This window comes from Aplysia californica, unplaced genomic scaffold (assembly GCF_000002075.1).
Source record: "Aplysia californica isolate F4 #8 unplaced genomic scaffold, AplCal3.0 scaffold00055, whole genome shotgun sequence".
Taxonomy (NCBI): Eukaryota; Metazoa; Mollusca; class Gastropoda; order Aplysiida; family Aplysiidae; genus Aplysia; species Aplysia californica.
The window spans coordinates 440,980-454,026 of NW_004797325.1; the positions used below are offsets into that span (position 1 = coordinate 440,980).

At 38.4% G+C, this 13,047-nt stretch overlaps 1 protein-coding gene across 2 annotated transcripts in view; it reads left to right on the forward strand.

The window, feature by feature from the left end:
- Window positions 1-12,838, forward strand: part of LOC101859552 (mitotic spindle assembly checkpoint protein MAD1) — a 37,849-nt gene extending 25,011 nt beyond the window's left edge. For both annotated transcript variants that reach the window (XM_005092915.3, XM_005092913.3), the window contains exons 8-16: window positions 554-615; window positions 1,137-1,223; window positions 1,677-1,821; window positions 2,301-2,495; window positions 4,097-4,179; window positions 4,736-4,826; window positions 6,357-6,579; window positions 9,118-9,308; window positions 12,569-12,838. In XM_005092915.3, coding sequence (XP_005092972.1) covers window positions 554-615; window positions 1,137-1,223; window positions 1,677-1,821; window positions 2,301-2,495; window positions 4,097-4,179; window positions 4,736-4,826; window positions 6,357-6,579; window positions 9,118-9,308; window positions 12,569-12,745 — 1,254 coding nt within the window. In that variant the 3' untranslated portion in view covers window positions 12,746-12,838. The remainder of the gene's footprint in view (window positions 1-553; window positions 616-1,136; window positions 1,224-1,676; window positions 1,822-2,300; window positions 2,496-4,096; window positions 4,180-4,735; window positions 4,827-6,356; window positions 6,580-9,117; window positions 9,309-12,568) is intronic.
- Window positions 12,839-13,047: the final 209 nt, after the last annotated feature.

A 13,047-nucleotide genomic window follows, 5' to 3' on the forward strand; every position in this document is an offset into this window, starting at 1 on the left:
AGCTGAACTTTTACAAGGTGTACGGCACTTGGTGTTTTATAGCGAAAGAGCAAAGAAACAGCGATCGGAATTACCCCGATTTCACCGATACCACGCGGTCGGAAGGCCGCGATTGCTCGCGAGGCCGTGTTTACGCTACCTACTTTGAGCCCTGACCTCCTGAGGCTACCATGCCCCTCTGCCTGAGCTCCTATTCACGCTTATATTACTCTCACATTTATATCATTTCAGAATCACATTCCATACCCCACCCAGGTTATTCCTCATCATTACCAGCATCTAATTCTGAAAGATCTTTAAAATAATAAGTTACGTCCTGAGTAGCAAACACCATTTTCCGTGTGCGTTTTGTCTCAGTCGGGCTAGGTTTGGGATAGGGTCTCACTCACTGGTGTATCAGTGGCTAGGTATATGGGCAATTTTACGTGCCGCCGATGTACCAGGGGCTAGGGCTCAAAGAGTTAAGCAAGTCAGAGATGAAGAAAGTCTCTGATCGTTCTCCCTGTTTCGTTTTGCTGTCTTTGTTCCACTGTTTACCTTTTTTCATCTGCAGGAGCTGCAGGGTAGACTGACGAGATGGGAAGTCAGTGACAGCAGTGGGAGCCGAAGGCCGCAGTATGTTTGCCCAACTTTTTTTTTTTTTTGGGGGGTGTGATACTGCCGATATGATAACTTTGCAATGGCATATCAATATATGTTTCCATATACCTTGTTAGCGTGTGTGGAACCCTCTTTTTTCCCCGAATCTTGTATTGTGTCGCTTTTCTCAAGGGCCAGTGATTTTATTTTTGTTGAGTTTGAAAATGTAAATATGGAAATGAGATTTACTAATTCAAACTGTAGAATTTATACTTTCGTTGTCTGCAGTGTTTCAGAAACATTTATTGGCCTTTTGGGGAAAAGAATTCTTGAGAACGTATGTTGATTGCTTTTACCAGTTTTCATGGGGCTAAGTATGTGGCTCATTCTAATGGTTATTAGAACTTATCTGTCGTGAGTTGCAACCACGACATCAAACTTCAATGAAAACTTTGCTTTTGAAGAATTTGAACTTGTCAAGGCCGTGTGATATAATCTTGAGGGTAACTTGACGAAAAATTGGGTCTATTGAACAACTGCTTTACTTTTTTTGCCAGGTCTCCAAGTTCTTTATCAAGACGTGTCACGGAACTGGAGACATCTCAAGCATCTTTGACCCTTAAGGAAGGAGAACTGCAAACTTTGTAAGATGTCTTGGATTGGTTTTTGTCACATTTGTAGAGCTAGTCAAGCAGTTTATGATTTTTTCTGAGAGAAAATTTTGTTTTCTTGTTCTTTCATACTTTTTGCCTAAATTTATGGTTCAGTAATATGGGTGGATCTATTTAAAGTATGATGAAATGCAAGATGTTGCTGTTTTTGTTTTCATTGTCATAACTATTGCCTTACAACTGAGGGCTTGTTGATGGCCCATGAAATGGACTAAAGCTTCACAATTGCATTCGTAGTGATGGCATTTATGAAAAGTGCCTGTAAAAAACATAAATCTCTGAATAAAGCCCTAATGTGAAATGATAAAATTGACATTTTGTTCTATTTGTTGAATTTGCTAATAATAGGGAAAAGTGAAAGTCTAAAATATTCCTTAAGTATTGTTAACAAAATCTGAAGGAAATTTTGTTCGTGTGGTTTTACAGGGCTAACAGTACGAAGTTAAGACTGGAACAAGCTCAGAACGCAAACCAGAAGTTATCAGCTGAACTGGCAAAGGAGAGGAACCTTGTGACTCAGCACAGTGATCTTATCAAGAGACTGAAGAGAAAAGTCTTACTGCTATCTAAGGTGAAATTTGTACCTTTGATATTTTTTTTAAATTTCATAAATAGACACTCTAATAATGATTTTGTTTAATGCTTGTCGGCTAAGATTAGGATGTGCTTTTTTAATTCCTCCCTTTATAGAACTCTGAAAATAGCCTATGGCTGTGTGAAAGGACAAAGGTATCACACTTGAATTGAAATATTAAGTAGCAAGTAAATATATATTTTTTTAAAATTTGTTTTTGCTAGCATCAACTTAAGTCTGATATAAGATATTTTAAAAATGTAGAAACCCTTTCATGCTAGTTTTCTTGTTGTGTGTTTCTTTTTTTATTTTGAGGTTTAGTATTTTGTTTTGAGGCAGTGTTAGTTTTAGGTGAATTTAGAAGCTGGTCATGTTGTTTGCAAGCTTTGCACAGTACAGGGAGTTTGACATGAATTAGTAGACGAATCACTTTAATCACTTCAGTACTAACAAAATATATTGCTGTTATGCCTCAGGAACGAGACAGTTACAAAAGTCTTCTGGATTCCTATGAGAATGAAGTGACGTGCAACTTTGATGTCCAGAAGCAGGCCCACACACAACGGCAAGAGGATGTACTGCAGAATTACAGAACGGAAGCTGCACAGCTGGAGGCAGAGATTAGTCGTCTGACAGAAAGACTAGCGGAGACACAGCAAAGACTTGATGCTGTAGGACGTTTTCTCATTGTTTTGGGGTTGGGGTCATTTGGGGTTATGGTGATTGTTACATTGTTCAGTACAAATTCTTTTAGATGAATGCCAATGGGCATAATTATGAACCTGCAAATCTGAAAAACATTTACCCAAAATGGATGATGTTGAGGAATCTAATAATAATAATAATAAATAACATTTGTATAGTATAGTGCATGTCCCCACTCAAAAGCAAGCTCTAGAGATTATCAGTTTTCTGAGTGTGTTACACTAAAATGGATAGGTCAATGAAAATATTGTAATTCCCTTTTGGTAAATCAAATGTTTGGTGTGATTAGCAATCTATATTTTGAAGAGTATTCTGTTGATTTCAGATATAGATATAACATTGGGAGTTAGGGTCATTAACACATTACACCCTAAGGGTCTGGACAGGAAGTCCATTGTTAGATCCTAAGCAAGGGGAAGGAACCCACCTTCCGTGAATACATTTAAAAAATACTAAACAAATTTTTAAAATCCTGAAAAAAGAAAAGTTAAAAAGAAAAATGAATGTACTTTCAGACGGGGTGTCCGACCCGTCACTCTCACTCTCAGCCTCGCGGTCGGGCCCTAGATCTAAATTCTAGATTTTCTACGCCTGATCAATCTGAATCGCTTCAAACTTTTGCTACAACGTTTTCATCACAATCTGAGTCGTCCGATTTGTTATATACTTGTTTTTGCTCAAATACATCGTTATTTCCTTTTTCGAACTCAATTGTGTTGCTTTTTAACAAGTCAAGATACCTTCGAAGTGTCTGTAACGCGATCCATTTCGATGGGCTCGAATACTAAAACTACTTGCCCGAAAAATTTTGTTTCGGTATCAAACGAAAGAAGAAACTTTTTTGCAATAACTATGCAAATCAAAATCTCGGCCCCAGATTCTCGTCAAGGCGAGACTTTGTTTCTAAAGACAATAGGTCGGCACGGGCGGTTCCGGGCGAGTCAGGGTGGACCACGTAAGGGAATTCCCGGGCGAGTGAGGGTGTAATGTGTTTAGTGTTTTCTAAGTGATTTGTGGCATAGGGAGTGGAATCATGTTGTAAATTTAAACTGGTTGTGTGTGGATAACCCTTGTGGTCTTGGAGACAAAAAGAGTTTTAAACAACTCTTATCTCAGTCCAAAGCAAAGGAAAGAAAAGTTTCGTTTTCATACGCTACTTCTCGCAAACATGAATTTCTGCTTGGCCTTTGGGCCAGTTGTTGCCCTTTGTGTAGAAGATGTGTTAAATGTCTTGATGGAATATATACAGAGAGTAAGGGGAAATCAGTTGTTCGTGTGTATTGGGGTGATGATGCTTTTATTGATGTGAAAAAGAAGGGTGTTGAAAGCATTATTCACAGTACATTGATTTGTAAGCAACGTTGAGTAAACTAAGGTCCCTAAAGTTCACATAAGAATACTTTTGGTAATTCCTGAGGAAATAAAATGTTTGGAAAATGTCCCTCGTAAATGTGTATAGGTTTCAGTGGACACTGGAGCTTAATTCTTACTACAATGAGTGCACGTATTGCAGGGATATATCACTATTTTGCTCTCATAATTTTCTCTTTTGTTCTTATGTGTCTAGGCTCAGCAAGAACTGCACACGTTCAAGTCATCAGATAAACACTCATCTTCTGTGCGGCACGAACAAGACATAAGAAAAGCGCGGTAGGAAATAACACTTTTATTTCATTCTATGTTTGTTTCTTTCATACATTTACCTTAGAAAAGTTTATTATACATATATCTCTTGCGTAGGACTTTTTCCATAGCTGAGAACAATCTTTGCTGATAAAGACGTTACATATAAAGTGAAGTCTGCTCAAACCGAAATCTGCGGAACTGCTTAAGAAAGGTTGCTCAAATAAAAAGAAAAAAAAAATCTTGGTATTTGATTTTCTTTCAGTTTACCACTGTTTTCAGATTGACAGTATTTGGTTTAAGTGGGCTCCACTGTACTTGACCAATGGTGCTGAGAAATCGTTTACAGTCTACGTAATGATAATGTTGATTAGTGCAAATTTCAGTAGCCTTTGGGGAGCGGGGTGGGGGGGGGGGTGGTGTTGTGATTTTAAAAAATAAGATAATAATTTATTATTATGTGATGTCATACAGCTTTGGAAAGGAATGTCTTGAAAATGCACATTTGGTCTTGTTACTGGATTTTTATCTGCTTTTATTTTTCTTTAAAAAATGATCTTTTTTAAACTCTTTTTTTATTTAGGGAGCAGGTAGCTGAACTTGAAATCAAACTAGCAAAGGTTGAAAGTGAAAGAGACATCCTGGAGGCACGTATTGAACAAAGGCATCTACAAGTAAGATTTCTGTTAAGCATTCTTTCTTTAACTGGGTTACAAAACAGTTTATTAGAGGCTAGTGACATAAAACTCCACAGAGTGAGGAAAAATAGTTGTGAATGTAAACATAAACTTGCAACTCATTGGGGGGAGTCAGGTTCACAGGGTGGTGTTCAATGTCATCTAATCCACTAAATGCCATGAAAGTAGGGGGAAGCTTTGGCTTATAATGGATCTAATATTCCTTGAAACATTGACATGTGAAATGGGTTAAAGTCCTAGATTGCAAAACTGAGACCATCAACATACTTTAAGATGAACCCTTCTGAGGAGGGGCGAGGAGTTATGGATAGAATCCATCCCTGAAGACTTCAGTTCTGTACTCAAGTCATTTCAAAATATCGATATTTAGTCTGATGATTTGTTTGAGAAGTTTTTATGATAGGTTCTTTGTACCATAATTGCGACAAGGAGCTATAAATAGATACTAGGTACCAGAAACTAAATTTTATAAGTTGCTGTATGCCAAACTTATCTGTTCCGTATGAAAGGTCTATGTCACCTGAGAATTTAGGTACAATTCTTTTACCTCTCAGTTAATTTGTAAGAAAATGACAACTGTTTTAAATTTGATAAAATACTGGTAAGTCACTAACTGGCTGCAACCCCATGTTTGACAGACAATAAAAAAGTTCCAAGTACACCATACAACTCCACATTAACAGGGTATAATCACTATAACATAGATATGGAGCCTAATTTTTTTTCAAGACTGTAAGATCATTGCAAATTAGTATTTTACTGCCTCAAACATGATGATTTGTCGTTATTTCGACATACAAAAAAAATAGCGGTCTCGGCCGGTACTACGCTGGCCCCTGTGGCGAGCGAGTTGGCTCTTTCCCGTAGTGTGCTGGGTGCTCCCTGTGTGGGGGGTCACATGCTTTCGGAGTTTTGCGGAAGGATTCACGCAAAATAATTCCAAGCCGATGACTTTATTCTAATAGAAAATACTGATCTTTCCATCAGTACCTTTTTTTTAGCCGATATTGTACATATTTGATGTTAAAAATGATCTTTGAAAACTTTGACGTAATTTTTAAAGGCTTTCTATAAAAACGCCAAAGGGCAAAAATATACCACATGAAAGCCCGTTCAAAGCTCTAAGTTCTCCGGAAATGAAAAGACGGTATTTAATCATCAATCTTTCTGCGAAGCATTAGAATGTATGGGTGTCAATTTTTTAACCGGCCGACCACGCATTCCGACCTCGAGGGGCTTCGATTTCCTCGACGATTCTTCAGCTCCATATACTCGGATATATATAAACAACTTACATCACTGTAACAACGAAAAGCTGACTTTTTGACGGTGTACAGCGTTTGATGTTTTATTGCCCAAGAGCGAAGAAACAGCGATCTGAATTATCCCGATTTAACCGAAACCACGTTCTCAGAAGGCCGCGAGTGCCCGCGAGGCCGTGCTTACATTACCTAGTTATACAAGAGAAAAGAGTATGTTGTAAAAGGTTATGTTTCTGCTCCTCAGGGGGATTATGATCCTTCGAAGACCAAGATTGTTCATATTTCTATGAACCCATGCGCAGTGGCTCAAAAGACTCGACAGGAGGAATGGGAAAGTCTACACCAGGAAGTGGAAATGCTGAGGAAAAGAAATAAAATTCTGGAAGAGCAAGGGGGAGAAGTGGAAGACCTCACTATTCAGGTGAAGGAGAAACTGCAGCATCCTTCACCCAGCAAAGAACTCGAAGGTCTGTGGATTTCTTTGGAATTTTTGTCAAATGAATGCAGCAGAGTCTGCTTTAACGTAAGCCAAATATGGTTAATCCAAAAGCAGCAAAAGAACTGAAAGAAAATAAAATCCCTGATTTTTTTCTTTCTTCTGTTTGAATTTGAGCAACCTGTCTAAATCAAAAACTTAGCAAAACCAAAGAAAATCTAGCAGTCCCACAGATTATGGTTTAAACAGACTCTACTGTATACCTGTCCCTGTCGTTTTATGCAAGAACAATTCTGAAATTATGCAAACAGCCCAAAATTGTGAAATTATGCGATTCTGTTAATTTTAACAAAGAAGGATAAAGGAAAATAATCAGAAATTATGAAAAAAAAAGATCAAATTTTGCTGAATTATGCAGGGTGCATAAAGTCACGAGGACAGGTATACAGAACATTAGTCTGAAGCGGTCAGAATTGGTTGCTCTTTTTATCTCAACCCTGCTTCTTCTATCATTTTAGACTTTGTGACAGGAGTTTGCGGAGAGCTTTTCAAATATTATTCTTTCCTATCATAATTCATTTTTGTTTTTCAACTTGTTTTAGATATTGTAAATGGTAAAGTGACCTGATTTTTAGCTAAAAGTCTTACTGTGAATTGTTGGAGGGCACCACAGGCTGGTCCTACTTTTCATTACTACGGGTGTATATGTTGTTTTGCTGTTTTACTTACCACTCAGTTGATGTTCTTCTATTTTTTACTTTCGAACAAACATACATTATAAAGGTCTGTTTCCTCCCATTATTTTTTTTTCTATTAACTTGTTGTCAAGAATATTGTCTGTTTTTCCGTTTGAACCAAAGGCATGGAAATACTTTTCCATCTGAAGTGTGAGTGCTTTGTTTTCTCTCAAATGATTTTATCCTATTCATTTTGTGGGAAAGATTGCTTCCTTATATGTCCCCCCACCCCACCCTCCCATTGCTGATGGCTTGACAGGGTGGTTGAGGGCACTTTCATTTCCTTCTGCTAGTTTATTTTATCAGATTTCTTTCTTTGCAATACATCAAATGCATTTGCATCTCAAAAGTTGTGAAGCAGATGGAGCATTACATGTTATTTTCAGACTTGTTACAGTATGTTAATGAAATGTCTTGATTTTTCTTAGTGTTACATGTACAAATCAATGAAAAACAGGTCTTGTAGAAATTGTGTCTTATATGTAATCCATTCTAAATAAGCTAGTTAAAATCTTTACTACTTCTACAAACAAAATTCCAAATAGTAAGTTTTTTTATCCAGTCTAAAGTGAGCATTTTTATATTTGATTTGAGAAGATAACTAGATCTAGATAATTCAGAGGAAAGTTGATAAGTTTTTATTATCCATATCCTGTAGTGTTTCACTCCGCTACAGGGGTGCTGGGCTGATCGTGGATGATGAACAAGACATGTAACATTGACACTGATGTAGTGTTTGCCTAATATTTTTCATCAGAATCGTATCGGTAGAGAGCATCATTCTTATTGAAGAAGATATATAATATAATTACTTAGAAACCTTAGGGTTTTCATTTTTTGTGATCGATATTGGAAGGTGCTAAACGCAAGATTGAAAAGGCAGTGTGAGATGAGGTACGAGGTAAAACAATTAGTTCTCTCATTTACACACCATCTCCCCCGATCCCCTAATAGAAGCATTTCAAAATCTAGAAAAATACTAACTGGAATGTTATCTAGCAGGTGCTGGCCCTTTTTTCATTTACTTTGCTTTCCATTACCAGTATACTGATTAATTGGTTTGTATTTTCATGGAAGCCTCTTAAAAGTAAAAGTCACCAACTTTATGATGCAAGAGTAATAAACACCATAGATACAGTACTGCGGTGTGTCACTCATTTCCATGCAAAGAATCTTGTTGGGCACAGATGACATGACAGTGGAAAACTTGAAATCATGGATAGCTTGTACAATTTGCAATTCCCCAACTGACTCAATCCCGTGACCGAGATAACTCGGTTCTATAGTTCTGTTCCATATATTTGTTATTTCGTTTCAGAAATGACCCCAAGTTTTATATAAAGTCTATTTATTATTTCACGGGACAATTCTGCCCTGAGGGGTGCTGGAATTTTGTTTCTACTGTCATTACACATGGAGAAAGCGCAGTCTTTATGAAGACACTTTCAGCATGTTTGTTCACACTGATCAGCTGAGCATGTCTCGCAATCGATTCTCTCTGCCTTTCTCAGAACATGGTTAGAGAGCAAGAAAGGAGGTGAAAGGAGACAATTTTAGAGAAAAAATTTTTTCGGTCGCTTCCTGGATTCGAACACCAGGGACCTTTAAATGAGAGCCAAACACCTTAACCTCTAGCCCCCCCCCCCCGACATGTTTGTGTTATCTGTGCCTGGTTGTATTTGTTCTTATTCTTTTTTTTTATTGAAACAGCCAAATTTCATACAAATTCTCCTTTTTGGTTTGCGTTGTTTATCTGAGGTGGAGAAAAATAGGCACTCTAGCTGAAGCTGTGCTCACAGTTTGAGTGTGACCCTTGTTTTTAATTTTTACAGAGATGAAGGCGCAGGTGAAGAGAGAGGAAATGAGAAACCAGCGTCTCATGGAGGTCTTCAAGAAGACAAGCCAAGAATTTCGAGAAATTTGTTACCAACTAACTGGGTACAAAATAGATATACCCTGCTCCAACCAGTATCGCCTCACCAGTATGTATGCAGAATCGCCCAGGGATCATCTCCTTTTCCAGGTTCGCCAATTTTTGTTGTTGTCAAGGACTGCAGGGGTGGGGGCAGAAAGCAATTTCATGCTTCATTTAGTGTGTGTTCATACTTCTGAACTTAAACTTTGTACTTACTTTCTTACTGACTTACTCTCTCCCTATACCGTCGGGTACATAAGACTGAGAGTAGTTGATGCCATGCTTGTCTGTCTCTGGCCACTTTCTCCAATTTCGGCACATCTAGGCCCTGGGTGATTGCCTCATCTCTTATGGTGCCTCTATAGCTTCCAGTTGGTCTTCCCCGCTTTCTGTTTCCAGTTCAGTTTCCAATGCCATGTCTGATAGGCCAATCTTACAGATTGTAATAAAAGCTTGCCAAAGCATTGTCAAGCACTTAAAGATTTGAAAATGAAATTTTTGGCAACATGAGTAGTTTTGATGTACATCCTTAGTAGTGAAGCCAAAAAATGAAGTGTTCCTGTTAATACCTTGTGACATACAGAAGTCTCTGCCTAAGATCCCACCGCTTATGGTCCTGGTTCGCCTAAGATCCTGCTGTTTTGGAAAAACAGAATATTTACTATATATAAAAGTCACCCCTAAGATCCCGCACTGAAAGAGCTATATTCAGCTAAGATCCCGCTTTTCAGGTCATAATTTAGTTATTTTTATTCTTTTTTTAAGAAAAAAGAAGAATAAGAAACCTTAGCGCGCTCAGCTGATCAACCAAGAAGTGAAAATGTGCGATCATTGTACGGTCCGTTGCGTCACGGTCATTCACTCTTCTGAATGCGATCACACCTCTGTTATAAATCGCGATAAGAGTTAACAGCGTTTACCCCAGACGGGTTCGCACCAAGGTGTGAACTCGTCGATGCCTTGCTTTCCCCGATTACCTGAGCCGTCCGCCTGATCTTACATCACACACTAGGTGGGGAGGGCCTACAAGCAAGCTCGGACTGCATTGCATCAAACTGTGAACTCGTGGACGCTTACATTCTCCCGACCATCGCTCTCGTCTTTCAATTTTGCGGTCGAACTTCCTAAGCAGACTGGCGCCCATACTCGTGAACTGTCTGATCACTTCTGCATAATGGGGTGATCTGTTGGGAGTGAAACTGCCTTTCATTTTTTAAAAATTTGGTCGGTATGATCAAAACACAACGATTTATGATGCATCATGACATGGGTGGGGAACTCCGTTAGAGATGGAAAGCAATTAATTTTTGGTGGGGGGCATTGCTTGAAGCTAACTGGTTCCCACCTGACTCAGTATTTTTTTTAAAGGCCCCCCCCTCCCCAAACAAACAAAAAAGGAAAAACTGACTTCTGAAAAAAACTTTTAGTGCCCAGGAGTCACGTCAGTTCTTTTTAAAGTAAGGGAAGATCATTGTACAGATTATGGTCCTGATCATGAGTTACTGTGGATTCTTCCCCCTGGCCATTCGGCTAAGATCCCGGTTCGCCTAATATCCCGCATTTTCCTTGCTCCCTAGCACCGGGATCTTAGGTGGAGACTACTGTACTTTCTTAATGACAGTTCTCAAGAAATTGATGGGTGCTTCAGAGAACTAGAATCAAGCTCAAATAAACCCGACGATAATAAGGCACTAGTCAGCATGTTCAATGAAACCATTCACAATAACGTTTGTTTTTCTTAGCTGAAGCTGTGCCATGGAGCATTTTGAAATATCGCTCAGTTATCAAGTTTAACACTTGCAAGGAAAATTCCCTTCACACATTTTTCAGGAAATGGTCCAAATTTATGGCGACAAATGTCCTCGATATAATACTGTGACATACTAGGAAAGAAAATTAAAATCTGGATTCATATCAGTGATGGATGAAGAATGTGAGAGTTCCTATCCTTTGTGGTAACTGAAGAGAATGTCCATAATGAAGAAACTGGTTCTACAAGATCGACGTATAACTGTTAGACAGCTCTCAAGTAAAATGAGAATCAGTGCAGGGCGAGTGCAGGGTCCATTGAAATGATTCTCTATGACCATCTTAACATGAATAAGGTGTCTGCACGTTGGGTACCCCACCTTTTGACAAGTGAGCAAAAGAAGCAGAGGGTTAACGAGTTGAGTCCAATGACACAAATTTCTTAAAAAACATGGTGACTAAGGATGAAACATAGATGAGATCTATCATTTTGATCGAGAACAAAAAAATGTCCTTCATGCAATGGAAAACGCCTCTCCAAAGAAGGCGAAGGTAACATAGTGAAGTGGAAACGTCATGCTGTCGTGTTTCTGCGACTGTGAGGTTATCATCATGACAACCTGGAAAATTTAAAAACAATCACAAGAGACTACAACTCGGGTTTGCTGATAAAATTGCGGTCCGAATAAGTGGGAAAAATGCGTGATAAACTCTGTAATTGGGTCCTCCTACTGCAGGGCACAACAAGCAGTCCTGACTAAAGAACAGTGCGGCTTTGAAATTCTGCCACACCCACCTTATTCACCAGACATAGCCCCCTCGGGCTTTTTTCTGTTTCCAAATCTAAAAAAATCAAAATGACATTGTTTCCATGACAATGAGGATGCCATTGAAGCTGTTGAAGGCTGATTAGGGGCTGATTCTGAGTCATTTTTCTCTCAAGGACTTTTGAAGGTCAAAGAGAAGTGGCAGAAATGTGTTACTCTGCATGGCAACTAGGTAGAGAATTAAAAGTATATGTGCCAAGTTACAAAGCTCTATCTTTATTCCTTCATATAAATTAGACTAAAGACTTCCTGAACCCCCTCGTACTACAGTGAATTGGACCCGAGTGTTAAATTACACACTTACAAGTGGCATAGTAGGCCTACTATTATTGATTAATTTACAGCATAACATTCATATATGGCATACTGTATCAGGGAAGAAGAGAGGGGACGGGATGCTTGTAACACACTAGTTACTTGCATTGCTCAAACATGAATTCACTGGTGTGGTGTGGTTTGATGGTGGGGTCTTTACTCTCCTTCAAGCACTGAAGAGTTAAGATTCTTAAGATTCTCTCGCTACTACCAAGGTTTCTTATTTCTTATAGCATGTCTCATTCTTCCACTGTATTGTGTACAGGAGAGGAAAAAGAATTTAAAATCTTTATTAATCCCAAGTTTTTATTATTCCAGTGGTTATTATGAATAGATCTCACTGTACATGTACTCCTATTACTAAATACATTTGTTTGTCGTATGATTTTAGATCTTATAAATGTTTGGTTAATATTTTGGAATGCACGAGCGTTTATTTTGCATGTAATTGACTTAAAATTAAATTTTGTTCTTCAGCAAAATGCTCAAGGCGAAATCCAGATGCTCGAGACAGATTTCTCTACCACTCTTCAGGAAGCCATGGAGTTATACTTAAAGAGGCAGCAAAGCATTCCTGTCTTCCTCAGCAGCATTACAATGGACTTGTTCAGTCGACAGACTATCCTGACGGAGTCGTTCAGTGATAACAGATAGATTTACAAACCTTTTTTTTTGGTCTCATTTACATACTTACTACTCTGCTATGTCATTGTTGAATAAAGAAATATGAAAATGATTTAGAAAAATGATTATGTCTTGTTATGTCATATTTGGTGGTCATTATTTTGTTTGTACTTGTAGTGTTGTTCTAGAGAACCCATTTTCTGTAGAATTTCTAGCATAGGCAACTAAAGTGCATTGTCTCACAAATCTACTCCAAAGAGAGATGTCGGTGAGGTTTAGATTTAAACTGCAATCTGAAGGGAATCCTTTCGCTTATTGCAGATTACATCTCG